The sequence below is a fragment of the Leucoraja erinacea genome, chromosome 18, assembly GCF_028641065.1.
Source record: "Leucoraja erinacea ecotype New England chromosome 18, Leri_hhj_1, whole genome shotgun sequence".
NCBI classification, from domain to species: Eukaryota; Metazoa; Chordata; class Chondrichthyes; order Rajiformes; family Rajidae; genus Leucoraja; species Leucoraja erinaceus.
Genome location: NC_073394.1, coordinates 35915573 through 35936810, shown reverse-complemented (window position 1 = coordinate 35936810; position 21238 = coordinate 35915573). Strand labels below are relative to the sequence as shown.

The 21238-nt window shown below is 40.1% G+C and overlaps 3 protein-coding genes across 6 annotated transcripts in view; all 3 read left to right on the top strand.

The window, feature by feature from the left end:
* Window positions 1-21238, top strand: part of LOC129705972 (mucin-2-like) — a 77088-nt gene that overhangs the window by 34261 nt on the left and 21589 nt on the right. The window contains exons 29-50 of the mRNA XM_055649947.1: window positions 1933-2148; window positions 2932-3144; window positions 3894-4106; window positions 4669-4884; window positions 5265-5477; window positions 5749-5961; window positions 6711-6923; window positions 7486-7701; window positions 8082-8294; window positions 8566-8778; window positions 10105-10320; window positions 10700-10912; window positions 11475-11687; window positions 12068-12280; window positions 12843-13055; window positions 13436-13648; window positions 14211-14423; window positions 15173-15385; window positions 15948-16160; window positions 17950-18162; window positions 18787-18813; window positions 19528-19740. Coding sequence (XP_055505922.1) covers window positions 1933-2148; window positions 2932-3144; window positions 3894-4106; window positions 4669-4884; window positions 5265-5477; window positions 5749-5961; window positions 6711-6923; window positions 7486-7701; window positions 8082-8294; window positions 8566-8778; window positions 10105-10320; window positions 10700-10912; window positions 11475-11687; window positions 12068-12280; window positions 12843-13055; window positions 13436-13648; window positions 14211-14423; window positions 15173-15385; window positions 15948-16160; window positions 17950-18162; window positions 18787-18813; window positions 19528-19740 — 4512 coding nt within the window. The remainder of the gene's footprint in view (window positions 1-1932; window positions 2149-2931; window positions 3145-3893; window positions 4107-4668; window positions 4885-5264; window positions 5478-5748; window positions 5962-6710; window positions 6924-7485; window positions 7702-8081; window positions 8295-8565; window positions 8779-10104; window positions 10321-10699; window positions 10913-11474; window positions 11688-12067; window positions 12281-12842; window positions 13056-13435; window positions 13649-14210; window positions 14424-15172; window positions 15386-15947; window positions 16161-17949; window positions 18163-18786; window positions 18814-19527; window positions 19741-21238) is intronic.
* On the top strand, window positions 16-8901 carry LOC129705929 (uncharacterized). 2 transcript variants are annotated; one of them, XR_008724981.1, is made up of 5 exons: window positions 16-4106; window positions 4669-4884; window positions 5265-5477; window positions 5749-7701; window positions 8082-8901. XR_008724981.1 is itself a non-coding variant. In XM_055649858.1 (4 exons), the coding sequence occupies exons 1-4, from the start codon at window positions 4097-4099 to the stop codon at window positions 6114-6116; spliced, it is 807 nt and encodes a 268-aa protein (XP_055505833.1). In that variant the 5' UTR covers window positions 16-4096; the 3' UTR covers window positions 6117-7886. The 2 variants fall into 2 exon arrangements, 1 of the variants encoding a protein (XP_055505833.1); XM_055649858.1 differs by lacking the exon at window positions 8082-8901 and having other exon boundaries at window positions 5749-7886.
* LOC129705930 (uncharacterized) lies at window positions 10617-15984 on the top strand. 3 transcript variants are annotated; one of them, XR_008724983.1, is made up of 6 exons: window positions 10617-10912; window positions 11475-11687; window positions 12068-12280; window positions 12843-13648; window positions 14211-15385; window positions 15948-15984. XR_008724983.1 is itself a non-coding variant. In XM_055649859.1 (4 exons), exons 1-4 carry the CDS (start codon window positions 10903-10905, stop codon window positions 13205-13207), a joined length of 801 nt encoding a protein of 266 aa, XP_055505834.1. In that variant the 5' UTR covers window positions 10617-10902; the 3' UTR covers window positions 13208-14202. The 3 variants fall into 3 exon arrangements, 1 of the variants encoding a protein (XP_055505834.1); XR_008724982.1 differs by lacking the exon at window positions 15948-15984 and having other exon boundaries at window positions 14211-15922; XM_055649859.1 differs by lacking the exons at window positions 14211-15385; window positions 15948-15984 and having other exon boundaries at window positions 12843-14202.

Here is a 21238-nt window from a genome sequence, read left to right as displayed (position 1 = left end):
TTGCTAATTAATTAATTACTTAATTGCATTCTATTAACTTTTTGAATTGTCGAATCTTGATCATTATTTCTGGGTCCTTCCCAATTAGTGTGACCATGCACTATTTTCTCTCTCTTGCTGTTGATTATGTTTTGTAGTATTCTTCAGTACACATTGTAGTTTGCACAAATTATCATAAATCATCTGTCTCCAATGATGCCCTGTGAAAACTGCAGCTTCCCTTTCCTTTGCCCACTTCTATGTTTGATCACGGAAACAGGGCACAGTGATAATCACTAATGGCAGAAAAACTGTGTTCATAAAGTCTATGGTGTCAGGATGCCCATTCGGGAACAGTGGACATATTGTCCATCAGCTGTTTGTCATGAACAAATTGACCTTCCCTGATTCACTGATTTCTCTACATTTAAAAATGACAAGGGATCTGATTTAAATTAAGTCACTCATTTCTGATTGGAGATAATTTTGTTCTCTCAAAGAAACAAGATTCTTTGGAACTCTCTCTTTCTTAAAACAGTGGAAGTAGAGATTTTCTATCTATTAAAGCAGAGGGAGATAGATTCAGGACAAGATGTGAGTGTTGAAAAATTACAATGGGTAGATGGGAGTGATTCTCGAATGAATCACAGATATAACAGACATGACCTTATTGGCGCAGTGGTAGAGTTGCTGCCTTACAGCGAATGCAGTGCTACAGACCTGGGGTCGATCCCGACTATGGGTGCTATTTGTACGGAGTTTGTACGTTCACCCCGTGACCATCGTGGGCTTTCTCCGCGACCTTCGGTTTCCTCCCACACTCCAAAGATGTAAAGTTTTGTTGGTTAATTGGCTTGGAAAATGTAAAAAATGTCCCTAGTGGGTATTAATGTGCAGGGATTGCTGGTCAGCGTAGATCCGGTGGGCCACAGGGCCTGTTTCCGCGCTGTATCTCTAAACTAAACTAAACTAAAGAGGTATTAAAAATGCATTAAAGGCTGGTGAGTGTGTGGAGCTTGCAGCCAAAGGAAGTGGTACAGGAGGGTATAATTACAACATAGAAATCAAGTCGAGATTGTTTAATTGTAATATTCACGAGAACTGGACACTGAAATTGTTACTTCCTAAGGGTTTATAGGTACATTAAGCACAACAATACAACAAACAAATGTACAATAAATAATAATGTTTAATAATATAATAAATTAACTGTTATATTAGGTAATTAGATCATAATAGTTGGAATTGAAGTATGGCTTAAAAGACATTTGTGCAGGTGGGTGCATGGGAAAGTTTCAAATTATTATGGGCCAAACGCAGGTAAATGGGACATTCAATTAGGTAATTTGGTTAGCTTGGATGAGTTTCCATGCTGTATAACACCATGACTGGTGGATTGGAATTGAGAGGCAGTTCCTGCTCCTAGTGTGTGTATGTCAACATGGTGGCTGTTGGTGTTGTTCCAAATCTCAGAAGAATCTTTGAATATTGTGCAACTTAAAGAGTCTGGAAAGAGAATTTGGAGATCTGATGTTAAGCTACACACGGGTCCTTAAGGAGCCATCACTATATCTGGGAAATGTCTGGAAATTACAAGTCCGGCGGTTCCCTGAAAGCACCGAGGGCCAAAAGCTACCAATGACAAACACCATCAAGGAAATGTGATTCACATTTTTTGTATCCATTCAACCCAGTTGAAATAAATTGTGTTTGTTTGCATGAATGATAGAACTAGAACCACTGCCAACCAGCTCCAAAAACGCAGACAATGCTGTTTGCTCAGATTTGGTTCAGAATATCATGATCCTTGATGCAGTCGGCAAAATAATATTCACATATTTCAAACTTATTTCCCAAGTGAAATGCATGAACCAGCTTCATACATAAAGATAGTCATCAGTTACATCACCTTCAGGTGGACACAACCTGATTTGTTTTTTTCTTTGCCTCCAGGTCAGGCAATTGTGACTTCCGCAGGTAAATCAGGCCTCTGTAACTTTACTCTGTGTACTGAGGATTGTGAAGTTCTGATGTACACAGGAAGATGTGAAACTACAACCAGACCACCAGCAGAAACCACGACATCAGCTACAACAGTGACAGTAACACCAACGTCAAAAGGAACTACAATCTGTTCATGTGATGTTGACGGACATATAATGTCACCAGGTAAGTGTGTCAGTAATCAAAGTGCTCTGCTGTTCACATTTCAAAGTAAGAGGTCGACCTCAGTCTTTAGCTATGTGCAGATGATTGCAAGAAATGCTTTAGATTATGAAGCTGATGCATTATACTATACGTTAACAAAAATGATCGCAACTTATTGCTTTCAATGAATTTCCGTTTGAGTTAATGTGGTCAAAGTTTTTCATTGCTCCAATGCGACCTTCTTCCTTGCAACCATAGAGCTACAGGATGTATTTGGTTCAAATGCTCCTTAAATGCAACATCATATTATGATACAGCTCAACATCCCTACAGTGAGATTAGCAGCAGCATTGATCAGTAGAAGTTTGTACACAAATCAGAACCCCCACATCATTACTAGAAATTCTGTGGTCCACCAGATCCCATGGCTGTGTTATGGACCTGATCATGCCCCGCTGTAAATGATATTTCTTCACAAAAATACACGACGGAACTAAGCAACCTTACTGCAATTCCCATTAACTCTTCTGCTGGATTCTGTGTTGAGTTTTTCCATTCTATCGGCATTGCCATTTTGCAAGGCCTGCCAACCACAAGCTACAATATGAAAACACACACTGATATTTTCTCAGGGGAGGGACAGAATGTTTTGATTCTTGACACAAACTCATTGAAATTATATTAGAGCCTCCTCAAAAAATCTGCACAATCGAAATACTCATATTCAACATCATACATAAAGGTATTTATCAGTTACCTCACCTACAGGTGGACACAACCTTGATTTTTATCTTCTGCCTCCAGGTCAGGCAACTGTGACTTCTGCAGGTAAATCAGGCCTCTGTAACTTTACTCTGTGTACTGAGGATTGTGAAATTCTGAAGTACACAGGAAGATGTGAAACTACAACCAGACCAACAGAAACCACAACATCAGCTACAACAGTGACAGTAACACCAACGTCAAAAGGAACTACAATCTGTTCATGTGACGTTAACGGACATATAATGTCACCAGGTAAGTGTGTCAGTAATCAAAGTGCTCTTCTGTTCACATTTCAAAGAAAGAGCTTTACAGCTGTCTCTTGGGTAGATAAAAATGCTGGTGAAACTCAGCGGGTGAGGCAGCATCGGTGGAACCTTCATCTGTCTCTTGCTAAGTGCAGATGCTAGCAAGAAATGCATCCAATTATGAAGTTGATGAACAGTTCTAAACATGTCAACATAAATTATAGAATCTTTTTGCTTTTTTAGTTTTTTCCATTTGAGTTAATGTGGATGAAGCTCTTAATAGTTTAAAATCACCGGAGGCTTCTTCCTTGCAACCACTAAGCAACAGGACATATTTGACTGAAATGCTCCTTAAATGCAACATCATGTTACGATAAAGTTCAACACCCCTACATTGTGCTTGACAGCAGCATTGATCAGAGAGGTTTGCTCACAATGTGGACCTACACTTTTATACTGTAAATGTTGTGGTCCGCCCATGGTTTCTGTTATGGGCCAGATCATACCTCCCGTGAAAAAGGTTATTTCAGCCCAAAAATGAACTACGCAACTGAGCAACCTTACTGCAATTGCCGTTCACTCTTCTGCTGATTTCTGTAATATATTCTCTCCACATTTCCCTTATACAAGGCCTGCCAGCCACAAGCTACGATATGAAATCACGCAGTGTGTTTGATCAAAGGAGGTACATCATTTCTTGATTCTAGATGCAAACACTTTGAAATTACAACCTGATTTTCTTTTCTTTGCCTCCAGGTCAGGCAACTGTGACATCTACAGATAAATCAGGCCTCTGTAACTTTGTTCTGTGTACTGAAGATTGTAAAGTTCTGAAGTACACAGGAAGGTGTGAAAGTACAACCAGACCAACAGAAACTACAACATCAGCTACAACAGTGACAGTAACACCAACGTCAAGAGCAACTACCACATGTACCTGTGAGAATGACGGGCGAAAAATGCTCCCTGGTAAGTGTGTCAATTATCACAGAGCTCTTCAATTCACATTGAAAAGACAAAGAAATCCATAATCCCAAAGCTGAAAATGGCAGCAGCATTGATTGACAATGGATGGCAAATAATCACACACTTGCTTTTCATTGGGACAACGTATGTCCACCCATTTGCAAGGGTAATTGTACACGCCTGATCACGCACCTTCAGGAGACATTGCCATCTCCTCGCAATAATGAATCATGCAACTGACTATCCGTTCTGCAGTTGCCAAGTAATCGTCTGCTGATTCCTGTATTGTGCTTTTACATTCACTCTACAATTCCCTTTTACACAGCCTGTCAGCAGCAACCAGCTTTACCAAAATGTTATGTTTCACAACCAGACCCTGGTGCTTGCACAGATGTGGTTCAGAACGTCCCGATCCTTGATGCATTCTGCAAAATAATATTCTCATATTTCAAACTTATTTCCCAAGTGAAAGACATGATCCAACTTCAACATCATACATAAAGATAGTCATCAGTTTCATCACCTTCAGGTGGACAAACCCTGATTTGTTTTTCTTTACCTCCAGGTCAGGCAACTGTGACTTCTGCAGGTAAATCAGGCCTCTGTAACTTTACTCTGTGTACTGAGGATTGTGAAATTCTGAAGTACACAGGAAGATGTGAAACTACAACCAGACCACCAGCAGAAACCACAACATCAGCTACAACAGTGACAGTAACACCAACGTCAAAAGGAACTACAATCTGTTCATGTGATGTTGACGGACATATAATGTCACCAGGTAAGTGTGTCAGTAATCAAAGTGCTCTTCTGTTCACATATCCAATAAAGAGCTTTACAGCTATCTCTTGCGTAGACAAAAATGCTGGTGAAACTCATCGGGTGAGGCAACATCTATGGAACCTACATCTGTCTCTTGCTAAGTGCAGATGATAGCAAGAAATGTATCCAATTATGAAGTTGATGCACAGTTCTAAATATGTCAACATAAATTATAGAATCTTTTTGCTATTTTAGTTTTTTCTATTTGAGTTAATGTAGATGAAGCTCTTAATAGTTTAAAATCACGCCCTGTGTTTGATCAAGGGAGGTACATTTTTTCTAGATTCTTGATGCAAACATTTTGAAATTACAACCCGCTTTTCTTTTCTTTGCCTCCAGGTCAGGCAACTGTGACGTCCACAGATAAATCAGGCCTCTGTAACTTTGTTCTGTGTACTGAAGATTGTAAAGTTCTGAAGTACACAGGAAGATGTGAAAGTACAACCAGACCAACAGAAACTACAACATCAGCTACAACAGTGACAGTAACACCAACGTCAAGAGCAACTACCACATGTACCTGTGAGAATGACGGGCGAAAAATGCTCCCTGGTAAGTGTGTCAATTATCACAGAGCTCTTCCATTAACATTGAAAAGACAAAGAAATCCATAATCCCAAAGCTGAAAATGGCAGCAGCATTGATTGACAATGGATGGCAAATAATCACACACTTGCTTTTCATTGGGACAACGTATGTCCACCCATTTGCAAGGTTAATTATACACGCCTGATCACGCACCTTCAGGAGACATTGCCATCTCCTCGCAATAATGAATCATGCAACTGAGTATCCGTTCTGATTTGTTTTTCTTTACCTCCAGGTCAGGCAACTGTGACTTCTACAGGTAAATCAGGCCTCTGTAACTTTACTCTGTGTACTGAGGATTGTGAAATTCTGAAGTACACAGGAAGATGTGAAACTACAACCAGACCAACAGAAACCACAACATCAGCTACAACAGTGACAGTAACACCAACGTCAAAAGGAACTACAATCTGTTCATGTGATGTTGATGGACATATAATGTCACCAGGTAAGTGTGTCAGTAATCAAAGTGCTCTTCTGTTCACATTTCAAAGAAAGAGCTTTACAGCTGTCTCTTGGGTAGATAAAAATGCTGGTGAAACTCAGCGGGTGAGGCAGCATCGGTGGAACCTTCATCTGTCTCTTGCTAAGTGCAGATGCTAGCAAGAAATGCATCCAATTATGAAGTTGATGCACAGTTCTAAACATGTCAACATAAATTATAGAATCTTTTTGCTTTTTTAGTTTTTTCCATTTGAGTTAATGTGGATGAAGCTCTTAATAGTTAAAAATCACCGGAGGCTTCTTCCTTGCAACCACTGAGCAACAGGATATATTTGACTGAAATGCTCCTTAAATGCAACATCATGTTACGATAAAGTTCAACACCCCTACATTGTGCTTGACAGCAGCATTGATCAGAGAGGTTTGCTCACAATGTGGACCTACACTTTTATACTGTAAATGTTGTGGTCCGCCCATGGTTTCTGTTATGGGCCAGATCATACCTCCCGTGAAAAAAGTTATTTCAGCCCAAAAATGAACTACGCAACTGAGCAACCTTACTGCAATTGCCGTTCACTCTTCTGCTGATTTCTGTAATATATTCTCTCCACATTTCCCTTATACAAGGCCTGCCAGCCACAAGCTACGATATGAAATCACGCAGTGTGTTTGATCAAAGGAGGTACATCATTTCTTGATTCTAGATGCAAACACTTTGAAATTACAACCTGATTTTCTTTTCTTTGCCTCCAGGTCAGGCAACTGTGACATCTACAGATAAATCAGGCCTCTGTAACTTTGTTCTGTGTACTGAAGATTGTAAAGTTCTGAAGTACACAGGAAGGTGTGAAAGTACAACCAGACCAACAGAAACTACAACATCAGCTACAACAGTGACAGTAACACCAACGTCAAGAGCAACTACCACATGTACCTGTGAGAATGACGGGCGAAAAATGCTCCCTGGTAAGTGTGTCAATTATCACAGAGCTCTTCCATTCACATTGAAAAGACAAAGAAATCCATAATCCCAAAGCTGAAAATGGCAGCAGCATTGATTGACAATGGATGGCAAATAATCACACACTTGCTTTTCATTGGGACAACGTATGTCCACCCATTTGCAAGGGTAATTGTACACGCCTGATCACGCACCTTCAGGAGACATTGCCATCTCCTCGCAATAATGAATCATGCAACTGACTATCCGTTCTGCAGTTGCCAAGTAATCGTCTGCTGATTCCTGTATTGTGCTTTTACATTCACTCTACAATTCCCTTTTACACAGCCTGTCAGCAGCAACCAGCTTTACCAAAATGTTATGTTTCACAACCAGACCCTGGTGCTTGCACAGATGTGGTTCAGAACGTCCCGATCCTTGATGCATTCTGCAAAATAATATTCTCATATTTCAAACTTATTTCCCAAGTGAAAGACATGATCCAACTTCAACATCATACATAAAGATAGTCATCAGTTTCATCACCTTCAGGTGGACAAACCCTGATTTGTTTTTCTTTACCTCCAGGTCAGGCAACTGTGACTTCTGCAGGTAAATCAGGCCTCTGTAACTTTACTCTGTGTACTGAGGATTGTGAAATTCTGAAGTACACAGGAAGATGTGAAACTACAACCAGACCACCAGCAGAAACCACAACATCAGCTACAACAGTGACAGTAACACCAACGTCAAAAGGAACTACAATCTGTTCATGTGATGTTGACGGACATATAATGTCACCAGGTAAGTGTGTCAGTAATCAAAGTGCTCTTCTGTTCACATATCCAATAAAGAGCTTTACAGCTATCTCTTGCGTAGACAAAAATGCTGGTGAAACTCATCGGGTGAGGCAACATCTATGGAACCTACATCTGTCTCTTGCTAAGTGCAGATGATAGCAAGAAATGTATCCAATTATGAAGTTGATGCACAGTTCTAAATATGTCAACATAAATTATAGAATCTTTTTGCTATTTTAGTTTTTTCTATTTGAGTTAATGTAGATGAAGCTCTTAATAGTTTAAAATCACGCCCTGTGTTTGATCAAGGGAGGTACATTTTTTCTAGATTCTTGATGCAAACATTTTGAAATTACAACCCGCTTTTCTTTTCTTTGCCTCCAGGTCAGGCAACTGTGACGTCCACAGATAAATCAGGCCTCTGTAACTTTGTTCTGTGTACTGAAGATTGTAAAGTTCTGAAGTACACAGGAAGATGTGAAAGTACAACCAGACCAACAGAAACTACAACATCAGCTACAACAGTGACAGTAACACCAACGTCAAGAGCAACTACCACATGTACCTGTGAGAATGACGGGCGAAAAATGCTCCCTGGTAAGTGTGTCAATTATCACAGAGCTCTTCCATTAACATTGAAAAGACAAAGAAATCCATAATCCCAAAGCTGAAAATGGCAGCAGCATTGATTGACAATGGATGGCAAATAATCACACACTTGCTTTTCATTGGGACAACGTATGTCCACCCATTTGCAAGGTTAATTATACACGCCTGATCACGCACCTTCAGGAGACATTGCCATCTCCTCGCAATAATGAATCATGCAACTGAGTATCCGTTCTGATTTGTTTTTCTTTACCTCCAGGTCAGGCAACTGTGACTTCTACAGGTAAATCAGGCCTCTGTAACTTTACTCTGTGTACTGAGGATTGTGAAATTCTGAAGTACACAGGAAGATGTGAAACTACAACCAGACCAACAGAAACCACAACATCAGCTACAACAGTGACAGTAACACCAACGTCAAAAGGAACTACAATCTGTTCATGTGATGTTAACGGACATATAATGTCACCAGGTAAGTGTGTCAGTAATCAAAGTGCTCTTCTGTTCACATATCCAATAAAGAGCTTTACAGCTGTCTCTTGCGTAGACAAAAATTCTGGTGAAACTCAGCGGGTGAGGCAGCATCGGTGGAACCTACATCTGTCTCTTGCTAAGTGCAGATGATAGCAAGAAATGCATCCAATTATGAAGTTGATGCACAGTTCTAAACATGTCAACATAAATTATAGAATCTTTTTGCTTTTTTAGTTTTTTCCATTTGAGTTAATGTAGATGAAGCTCTTAATAGTTTAATATCTCGCCCTGTGTTTTATCAAAGGAGGTATCTTTTTTCTTTATTCTTCATGCAAATACTTTGAAATTACAACCTGATTTTCTTTTCTTTGCCTCCAGGTCAGGCACCTGTGACGTCCACAGATAAATCAGGCCTCTGTAACTTTTTTCTGTGTACTTAAGATTGTAAAGTTCTGAAGTACACAGGAAGATGTGAAAGTACAACCAGACCAACAGAACTAACAACAACAACAATTACTACAACAGTGACAGTAACACCAACGATTCAAGAGCAACTACCACATGTACCTGTGAGAATGACGGGCGAAAAATGCTCCCTGGTAAGTGTGTCGTCATTATCACAGAGCTCTTCCATTAACATTGAAAAGACAAAGAAATCCATAATCCCAAAGCTGAAAAATGGCAGCAGCATTGATTGACAATGGATGGCAAATAATCACACACTTGCTTTTCATTGGGACAACGTATGTCCACCCATTTGCAAGGTTAATTGTACACGCCTGATCACGCACCTTCAGGAGACATTGCCATCTCCTCGCAATATGAATCATGCAACTGAGTATGCTCCTGGTAAGTGTGTCAATTATTTTTCTTTACCTCCATTGGTCAGGCAACTGTGACTTCTACAGGTAAATCAGGCCTCTGTAACTTTACTCTGTGTACTGTGATTGTGAAATTCTGAAGTACACACAGATTCCCTTTTACAACCAGACCAACTGTCCACAACATCAGCTACAACAGTGACAGTAACATGCAACGTCAAAAGGAATTACATCATCTGTTCATGTGATGTTCATGCAACATATAATGTCACCAGGTAAGTGTGTCAGTAATCAAAGTGCTCTTCTGTTCACTTCAAAGAAAGAGCTGTCTTTACAAGCATATCTCTTGGGTAGACACAGATATTTGAAACGTCCCGATCCTTGCGGGTGAGGCAGCATCGATGGAACCTTCATCTGTCTCTTGCTAAGTGCAGATGCATAGCAAGAAATGCATTCATCACCTTCAGGTGGACAAACCCTGATTTGTTTTTCTTTACCTCCAGGTCATGCAACTGTGACTTCTGCAGGTAAATCAGGGCTCTGTAACTTTACTCTCTCTAGTGAGGATTGTGAAATTCTGAAGTACACAGGAAGATGTGAAACTACAACCAGACCACCAGCAGAAACCACAACATCAGCTACAACAGTGACAGTAACACCAACGTCAAAAGGAACTACAATCTGTTCATGTGATGTTGACGGACATATAATGTCACCAGGTAAGTGTGTCAGTAATCAAAGTGCTCTTCTGTTCACATATCCAATAAAGAGCTTTACAGCTGTTGTCTAGCGTAGACATAAATTCTGGTTAAACACAGCGGATGAGGCAGCATCCGTGAAAAAATCTGTCTCTTGCTAAGTGCAGATGATAGCAAGAAATGCATCCAATTATGAAGTTGATGCACAGTTCTAAACATGTCAACGTAAATTATAGAATCTTTTTGCTTTTGTAGTTTTGTTCCATTTGAGTTAATGTAGATGAAGCTCTTAATAGTTTAAAATCACGCCCTGTGTTTGATCAAAGGAGGTACATCATTTCTTGATTCTAGATGCAAACACTTTGAAATTACAACCTGATTTTCTTTTCTTTGCCTCCAGGTCAGGCAACTGTGACATCTACAGATAAATCAGGCCTCTGTAACTTTGTTCTGTGTACTGAAGATTGTAAAGTTCTGAAGTACACAGGAAGATGTGAAAGTACAACCAGACCAACAGAAACTACAACATCAGCTACAACAGTGACAGTAACACCAACGTCAAGAGCAACTACCACATGTACCTGTGAGAATGACGGGCGAAAAATGCTCCCTGGTAAGTGTGTCAATTATCACAGAGCTCTTCCATTCACATTGAAAAGACAAAGAAATCCATAATCCCAAAGCTGAAAATGGCAGCAGCATTGATTGACAATGGATGGCAAATAATCACACACTTGCTTTTCATTGGGACAACGTATGTCCACCCATTTGCAAGGTTAATTGTACACGCCTGATCACGCACCTTCAGGAGACATTGCCATCTCCTCGCAATAATGAATCATGCAACTGAGTATCCGTTCTGCAGTTGTCAAGTAATCGTCTGCTGATTCCTGTATTGTGCTTTTACATTCACTCTACAATTCCCTTTTACACAGCCTGTCAGCAGCAACCAGCTTTACCAAAATGTTATGCTTCACAACCAGACCCTGGTGCTTGCACAGATGTGGTTCAGAACGTCCCGATCCTTGATGCATTCTGCAAAATAATATTCTCATATTTCAAACTTATTTCCCAAGTGAAAGACATGATCCAACTTCAACATCATACATAAAGATAGTCATCAGTTTCATCACCTTCAGGTGGACAAACCCTGATTTGTTTTTCTTTACCTCCAGGTCAGGCAACTGTGACTTCTGCAGGTAAATCAGGCCTCTGTAACTTTACTCTGTGTACTGAGGATTGTGAAATTCTGAAGTACACAGGAAGATGTGAAACTACAACCAGACCAACAGAAACCACAACATCAGCTACAACAGTGACAGTAACACCAACGTCAAAAGGAACTACAATCTGTTCATGTGATGTTAACGGACATATAATGTCACCAGGTAAGTGTGTCAGTAATCAAAGTGCTCTTCTGTTCACATATCCAATAAAGAGCTTTACAGCTGTCTCTAGCGTAGACATAAATTCTGGTGAAACACAGCGGATGAGGCAGCATCGGTGGAACCTACATCTGTCTCTTGCTAAGTGCAGATGATAGCAAGAAATGCATCCAATTATGAAGTTGATGCACAGTTCTAAACATGTCAACGTAAATTATAGAATCTTTTTGCTTTTTTAGTTTTTTCCATTTGAGTTAATGTAGATGAAGCTCTTAATAGTTTAAAATCACGCCCTGTGTTTGATCAAAGGAGGTACATTTTTTCTTGATTCTTGATGCAAACACTTTGAAATTACAACCTGATTTTCTTTTCTTTGCCTCCAGGTCAGGCAACTGTGACGTCCACAGATAAATCAGGCCTCTGTAACTTTGTTCTGTGTACTGAAGATTGTAAAGTTCTGAAGTACACAGGAAGATGTGAAAGTACAACCAGACCAACAGAAACTACAACATCAGCTACAACAGTGACAGTAACACCAACGTCAAGAGCAACTACCACATGTACCTGTGAGAATGACGGGCGAAAAATGCTCCCTGGTAAGTGTGTCAATTATCACAGAGCTCTTCCATTCACATTGAAAAGACAAAGAAATCCATAATCCCAAAGCTGAAAATGGCAGCAGCATTGATTGACAATGGATGGCAAATAATCACACACTTGCTTTTCATTGGGACAACGTATGTCCACCCATTTGCAAGGTTAATTGTACACGCCTGATCACGCACCTTCAGGAGACATTGCCATCTCCTCGCAATAATGAATCATGCAACTGACTATCCGTTCTGCAGTTGTCAAGTAATCGTCTGCTGATTCCTGTATTGTGCTTTTACATTCACTCTACAATTCCCTTTTACACAGCCTGTCAGCAGCAACCAGCTTTACCAAAATGCTATGCTTCACAACCAGACCCTGGTGCTTGCACAGATGTGGTTCAGAACGTCCCGATCCTTGATGCATTCTGCAAAATAATATTCTCATATTTCAAACTTATTTCCCAAGTGAAAGACATGATCCAACTTCAACATCATACATAAAGGTAGTCATCAGTTTCATCACCTTCAGGTGGACAAACCCTGATTTGTTTTTCTTTACCTCCAGGTCAGGCAACTGTGACTTCTACAGGTAAATCAGGCCTCTGTAACTTTACTCTGTGTACTGAGGATTGTGAAATTCTGAAGTACACAGGAACATGTGGAACTACAACCAGACCAGCAGAAACCACAACATCAGCTACAACAGTGACAGTAACACCAACGTCAAAAGGAACTACAATCTGTTCATGTGATGTTAACGGACATATAATGTCACCAGGTAAGTGTGTCAGTAATCAAAGTGCTCTTCTGTTCACATATCCAATCAAGAGCTTTACAGCTGTCTCTTGCGTAGACAAAAATTCTGGTGAAACTCAGCGGGTGAGGCAGCACCGGTGGAACCTACATCTGTCTCTTGCTAAGTGCAGATGATAGCAAGAAATGCATCCAATTATGAAGTTGATGCACAGTTCTAAACATGTCAACATAAATTATAGAATCTTTTTGCTTTTTTAGTTTTTTCCATTTGAGTTAATGTAGATGAAGCTCTTAATAGTTTAAAATCACGCCCTGTGTTTGATCAAAGGAGGTTCATTTTTTCTTGATTCTTGATGCAAATACTTTGAAATTACAACCTGATTTTCTTTTCTTTGCCTCCAGGTCAGGCAACTGTGACATCCACAGATAAATCAGGCCTCTGTAACTTTGTTCTGTGTACTGAAGATTGTAAAGTTCTGAAGTACACAGGAAGATGTGAAAGTACAACCAGACCAACAGAAACTACAACATCAGCTACAACAGTGACAGTAACACCAACGTCAAGAGCAACTACCACATGTACCTGTGAGAATGACGGGCGAAAAATGCTCCCTGGTAAGTGTGTCAATTATCACAGAGCTCTTCCATTCACATTGAAAAGACAAAGAAATCCATAATCCCAAAGCTGAAAATGGCAGCAGCATTGATTGACAATGGATGGCAAATAATCACACACTTGCTTTTCATTGGGACAACGTATGTCCACCCATTTGCAAGGTTAATTGTACACGCCTGATCACGCACCTTCAGGAGACATTGCCATCTCCTCGCAATAATGAATCATGCAACTGAGTATCCGTTCTGCAGTTGCCAAGTAATCGTCTGCTGATTCCTGTATTGTGCTTTTACATTCACTCTACAATTCCCTTTTACACAGCCTGTCAGCAGCAACCAGCTTTACCAAAATGTTATGCTTCACAACCAGACCCTGGTGCTTGCACAGATGTTGTTCAGAACGTCCCGATCCTTGATGCATTCTGCAAAATAATATTCTCATATTTCAAACTTATTTCCCAAGTGAAAGACATGATCCAACTTCAACATCATACATAAAGATAGTCATCAGTTTCATCACCTTCAGGTGGACAAACCCTGATTTGTTTTTCTTTACCTCCAGGTCAGGCAACTGTGACTTCTGCAGGTAAATCAGGCCTCTGTAACTTTACTCTGTGTACTGAGGATTGTGAAATTCTGAAGTACACAGGAAGATGTGAAACTACAACCAGACCAACAGAAACCACAACATCAGCTACAACAGTGACAGTAACACCAACGTCAAAAGGAACTACAATCTGTTCATGTGATGTTGATGGACATATAATGTCACCAGGTAAGTGTGTCAGTAATCAAAGTGCTCTTCTGTTCACATATCCAATAAAGAGCTTTACAGCTGTCTCTTGCGTAGACAAAAATTCTGGTGAAACTCATCGGGTGAGGCAACATCTATGGAACCTACATCTGTCTCTTGCTAAGTGCAGATGATAGCAAGAAATGCATCCAATTATGAAGTTGATGCACAGTTCTAAACATGTCAACATAAATTATAGAATCTTTTTGCTTTCTTAGTTTTTTCCATTTGAGTTAATGTGGATGAAGCTCTTAATAGTTTAAAATCACCGGAGGCTTCTTCCTTGCAACCACTGAGCAACAGGACATATTTGACTCAAATGCTCCTTAAATGCAACATCATGTTACGATAAATTTCAACACCCCTACATTGTGCTTGACAGCAGCATTGATCAGAGAGGTTTGATCACAATGTGGACCTACACTTTTATACTGTAAATGTTGTGGTCCGCCCATGGTTTCTGTTATGGGTCAGATCATGCCTCCCGTGAAAAAAGTTATTTCTGCCCAAAAATGAACTACGCAACTGAGCAACCTTACTGCAAATGCCGCTCACTCTTCTGCTGATTTCTGTATTATCTTCTGTCCGCAATTCCCTTATACAAGGCCTGCCAGCCACAAGCTACGATATGAAATCACGCAGCGTGTTTGATCAAAGGAGGTACATCATTTCTTGATTCTAGATGCAAACACTTTGAAATTACAACCTGATTTTCTTTTCTTTGCCTCCAGGTCAGGCAACTGTGACGTCTACAGATAAATCAGGCCTCTGTAACTTTGTTCTGTGTACTGAAGATTGTAAAGTTCTGAAGTACACAGGAAGATGTGAAAGTACAACCAGACCAACAGAAACTACAACATCAGCTACAACAGTGACAGTAACACCAACGTCAAGAGCAACTACCACATGTACCTGTGAGAATGACGGGCGAAAAATGCTCCCTGGTAAGTGTGTCAATTATCACAGAGCTCTTCCATTCACATTGAAAAGATAAAGAAATCCATAATCCCAAAGCTGAAAATGGCAGCAGCATTGATTGACAATGGATGGCAAATAATCACACACTTGCTTTTCATTGGGACAACGTATGTCCACCCATTTGCAAGGTTAATTGTACACGCCTGATCACGCACCTTCAGGAGACATTGCCATCTCCTCGCAATAATGAATCATGCAACTGAGTATCCGTTCTGCAGTTGCCAAGTAATCGTCTGCTGATTCCTGTATTGTGCTTTTACATTCACTCTACAATTCCCTTTTACACAGCCTGTCAGCAGCAACCAGCTTTGCCAAAATGCTATGTTTCACAACCAGACCCTGGTGCTTGCACAGATGTGGTTCAGAACGTCCCGATCCTTGATGCATTCTGCAAAATAATATTCTCATATTTCAAACTTATTTCCCAAGTGAAAGACATGATCCAACTTCAACATCATACATAAAGATAGTCATCAGTTTCATCACCTTCAGGTGGACAAACCCTGATTTGTTTTTCTTTACCTCCAGGTCAGGCAACTGTGACTTCTACAGGTAAATCAGGCCTCTGTAATTTTACTCTGTGTACTGAGGATTGTGAAATTCTGAAGTACACAGGAAGATGTGAAACTACAACCAGACCAACAGAAACCACAACATCAGCTACAACAGTGACAGTAACACCAACGTCAAAAGGAACTACAATCTGTTCATGTGATGTTAACGGACATATAATGTCACCAGGTGAGTGTGTCAGTAATCAAAGTGCTCTTCTGTTCACATATCCAATAAAGAGCTTTACAGCTATCTCTTGCATAGACAGAAATGCTGGTGAAACTCAGCGGGTGAGGCAGCATCTATGGAACCTACATCTGTCTCTTGCTAAGTGCAGATGATAGCAAGAAATGCATCCAATTATGAAGTTGATGCACAGTTCTAAACATGTCAACATAAATTATAGAATCTTTTTGCTTTTTTAGTTTTTTCCTTTTGAGTTAATGTGGATGAAGCTCTTAATAGTTTAAAATCACCGGAGGCTTCTTCCTTGCAACCACTGAGCAACAGGATATATTTGACTCAAATGCTCCTTAAATGCAACATCATGTTACGATAAAGTTCAACACCCCTACATTGTGCTTGACATCAGCATTGATCAGAGAGGTTTGCTCACAATGTGGACCTACACTTTTATACTGTAAATGTTGTGGTCCGCCCATGGTTTCTGTTATGGGCCAGATCATGCCTCCCGTGAAAAAAGTTATTTCTGCCTAAAAATGAACTACGCAACTGAGCAACCTTACTGCAATTGCCGCTCACTCTTCTGCTGATTTCTGTATTATATTCTCTCCGCAATTCCCTTATACAAGGCCTGCCAGCCACAAGCTACAATATGAAAATACACACTGTGTTTGATAAAAACATAGAAACATAGAAAATAGGTGCATGAGTAGGTCATTCTGCCCTTCGAGCCTGCAGCACCAATCAATATGATCATGGCTGATCATCCAACTCAGTATCCTGTACCTGCCTTCTCTCCATACCCCCTTATCCCTTTAGCCACAAGGGCCACATCAAGCTCCTTCTTAAATATTGTCAATGAACTGGCCTCAACTACCTTCTGTGGCAGAGAGTTCCAGAGATTCACCACTCTCTGTGTGAAAAAAGTATTTCTCATCTAGGTCCTAAAGGATTTCCCCTCTATCGTTAAGCTGTGAACCCTTGTCCTGGACTTCCCCAACATCCGGAACAATCTTCCTGCATCTAGCCTGTCCAACCCCTTAAGAATTTTGTAAGTTTCTATAAGATCCCCCCTCAATCTCCTAAATTCTAGCGAGTGCAAGCCGAGTCTTTCCAGACTTTCTTCATATGAAAGTCCTGACATCCCAGGAATTAGTCTGGTGAACCTTCTCTGCACTCCCTCTATGGCAATAATGTCCTTCCTCAGATTTGGAGACCAAAATTGCACGCAATACTCCAGGTGTGGTCTCACCAAGACACTGTACAACTGCAGTAGAACCTCCCTGCTCCTATACTCAAATCCTTTTGCTATGAATGCTAACATACCATTCACTTTCTTCACTGCCTTCTGCACCTGCATGCCTACTTTCAATGACTGGTGTACCATGACACCCAGGTCTCGATGCACCTTTTCCGAATCGGCCACCATTTAGATAACAGTCTGCTTTCCTGTTTTTGCCACCAAAGTGGATAACCTCACATTTATCCACATTATACCGCATCTGCCATGCATTTGCCCACTCACCCAGCCTATCCAAGTCACCTTGCAGCCTCCTAGCATCCTCCTCACAGCTAACACTGCCCCCGAGCTTAGTGTCATCCAAAAAATTGGAGACGTTGCATTCAATTCCCTCGTCCAAATCATTAATATATATTGTAAATAGCTGTGGTCCCAGCACTCAGCCTTGCGGTACCCCACTAGTCACTGCCTGCCATTAAAAGATGTACATCATTTCTAGATTGTTGATGCAAACACTTTGAAATTGCAACCTGATTTTCTTTTCTTTGCCTCCAGGTCAGGCAACTGTGACGTCTACAGATAAATCAGGCCTCTGTAACTTTGTTCTGTGTACCGAAGATTGTAAAGTTCTGAAGTACACAGGAAGATGTGAAAGTACAACCAGACCAACAGAAACTACAACATCAGCTACAACAGTGACAGTAACACCAACATCAAGAGCAACTACCACATGTACCTGTGAGAATGACGGGCGAAAAATGCTCCCTGGTAAGTGTGTCAATTATCACAGAGCTCTTCCATTCACATTGAAAAGACAAAGAAATCCATAATCCCAAAGCTGAAAATGGCAGCAGCATTGATTGACAATGGATGGCAAATAATCACACACTTGCTTTTCATTGGGACAACGTATGTCCACCCATTTGCAAGGTTAATTGTACACGCCTGATCACGCACCTTCAGGAGACATTGCCATCTCCTCGCAATAATGAATCATGCAACTGAGTATCCGTTCTGCAGTTGTCAAGTAATCGTCTGCTGATTCCTGTATTGTGCTTTTACATTCACTCTACAATTCCCTTTTACACAGCCTGTCAGCAGCAACCAGCTGTACCAAAATGTTATGCTTCACAACCAGACCCTGGTGCTTGCACAGATGTGGTTCAGAACGTCCCGATCCTTGATGCATTCTGCAAAATAATATTCTCATATTTCAAACTTATTTCCCAAGTGAAATGAATGAACCAGCGTCATCAGTAGAGATAATGATATTTTATGATTATATAACACGCAGGTTCACAAACCTTGATTTTGTTTACTTTGCCTCCAGGTCAGGCAATGGTGATTTCTGCTGGTAAATCAGGGCTGTGTAACTTTACTCTGTGTACTTAGGTTCAAATGATTATGGGCCAAACACAGGTAAATGGGACATTCAATTAGGGTATCTTGGATGAGTTTTAATGCTGCATAACATTATGATTGATGGATAGGGTTTGAGAGACAATTCCTGTTCCTAGTGTGTGTATGTCTACATAGTGGCGTTGTTACAAATCTCAGAAGAATCTTAGAATATTGTGAAACTTACAGTTTCTGGAAAGAGAATATGGAAGGGTTTCGGCCCGAAACGTTACCTATTTCCTTCGCTCCATAGATGCTGCTGCACCCGCTGAGTTTCTCCAGCATTTTTGTGTACCATGGAGAACTGATGTTAAGCTGCAAATGGGTCCTTAAGGAGCCATCACTATATCTGGGAAATGTCTGGAAATGTTGAGCCCAGCAGTTCCCTGAAAGCACCGATGGCCAAAAGCCACCAATGTGAAACACCATCAAGGAAAACTGATTTTCATATTTTGTATCCATTCATCCCAGTTGAAAAAAATTGTGTTTGTTTGCATTAATGACAGTGCTAGAAAAATCGCTGCCAACCAGCTCCAAAAATGCAGACAATGCTGTTTGCTCAGATTTGATTCAGAATATCCTGATCCTTGATGCAGTCGGCAAAATCATATTCACATATTTCAAACTTATTTCCCGTGAAAGACATGAACCAGCTACAACATCATACATAAAGATATTTATCAGTTACATCACCTTCAGGTGTACACAACCTGATTTTCTTTACTTTTCCTCCAGGTCAGGCAACGGTGACGTCTACAGGTAAATCAGGCCTCTGTAATTTTACTCTGTGTACTGAAGATTGTGAAGTTCTGAAGTACATAGGAAGATGTGAAACTACAACAAGACCAGCAGAAACCACAACATCAACTACAACAGTGACAGTAACACCAACGTCAAGAGGAACTACAACATGTACCTGTGAGAATGATGGGCAAATAATGCTACCTGGTAAGTGTGTCAATTAATTCATAAATTATTTTAATTTTCTAATTAAACTTTTGTTTCAGACTCAAGATCCAGATAAAAGATGACATTACACAGAATGCATTACATATAAAAACACCATAAAATACATATAAAAGCTTAGTAAATTACTTATAAGAGCATTATAAATAATACACAAGAATGCAATACATGATTTAAAATCCAGAATAAAAAGAAAAATCATGTCCTACAATGAGACAACGATACCAATGTCCACAGCTGGGATTGGTAGTGTAGTGCTAAACCTTATGTTTGATTAGACCAAGATAACTTCATTTTCGGAGTCATAAATCCTGCAAATAAATTGATACATATGATTTCTTCGGATAGCTTGTAAAGTACAGACTCCTGCAGCCACAAACATTTGACTTGCACTACACCATCTAGGTTTCTTTAGTAGTATTCTCATGACATCATTATTTGCTTCTTTAAGTCCCTGTAGTTTGACCACAGGTGTGCAGTATAAAGTGGTGTACAATATGCTCTGAACAGAGATATCTTCACTACATCTGAACACGCACCAAACTTGTGAAAGGGAATACTCGCTTGTACATACAGCAAATGACGTTGCTTATAAATATCCTTATCATTTGTCATTTGTTCTGTAATAAAATGCCCAAGATATTTGACCTTATTACAGACACTAAGATTATTGTCAGACAATTTAAAATCAGGAAAGTTTAGACATTTACTCTCTTTGGATCTACAGATCATAACAGCACTCTTACCAGCATTATATTTGATATCATGTTCCACATCATACACAGAACATATAGTAAGGAGCTGCAGGAGACCAGCGCTAGATGGACTAAAGACCACAAGATCATCTGCATATACATAATATGGTTCACTAAAGTATTATCAATCATGCACCCAGTATCACAGACTTTCAATTGCTTGGACACATCATCAATATAAAGATTAAAAAGGATTAGGGACAAAATTCCCCCTTGTCTAACACCAGTGCTCATCCCAAATGGGGCTGAGACCCTATTGCCCCATTTTACTTGCATAGTCTGGTGGGCATACCAGTAAGCCAGAATTCTCACAATGTATTTAGGCTCCCCTCTGTGACTCAATTTTACAAAGAGCATTCCATGATTAACATCACCAAAGGCTTTGGAAGCATCAATAAAGCACATAAGAATTGATGAGTGTTTACCTCTATATTTGTTTACAATCTCCTTTAGGGCATACATACACAAGTCAGTGCCATGTTTAGCTTTAATACCACACTGGTTATCTCATTTAACTCATTTAACCTATCCAGCAGAATTATTTCTAGGACTTTTGACAATATGTTGGCTAAAGCCTGTAATTATTTAGTCTGCCTACTTTACCAGCTTTGTCCTTAATGACCGGCACCAGCAGAACAGACAACATTGAGCCTGGTAACAAGCCATGAATCATAAAGCCAGTAAAACAAATAGCAAGGAATATCATAAATTATCATAGATTCATG

What these genes read in the sequence shown, in the direction of transcription:
- LOC129705929 (XM_055649858.1), top strand. An exon ending in CGGACATATAATGTCACCAG is followed by an intron (nt 4,885 to 5,264) that starts GTAAGTGTGTCA and finishes CTTTGCCTCCAG; the next exon opens with GTCAGGCAACTGTGACGTCC. An exon ending in CGGGCGAAAAATGCTCCCTG is followed by an intron (nt 5,478 to 5,748) that starts GTAAGTGTGTCA and finishes CTTTACCTCCAG; the next exon opens with GTCAGGCAACTGTGACTTCT.
- LOC129705930 (XM_055649859.1), top strand. An exon ending in CGGACATATAATGTCACCAG is followed by an intron (nt 11,688 to 12,067) that starts GTAAGTGTGTCA and finishes CTTTGCCTCCAG; the next exon opens with GTCAGGCAACTGTGACGTCC. An exon ending in CGGGCGAAAAATGCTCCCTG is followed by an intron (nt 12,281 to 12,842) that starts GTAAGTGTGTCA and finishes CTTTACCTCCAG; the next exon opens with GTCAGGCAACTGTGACTTCT.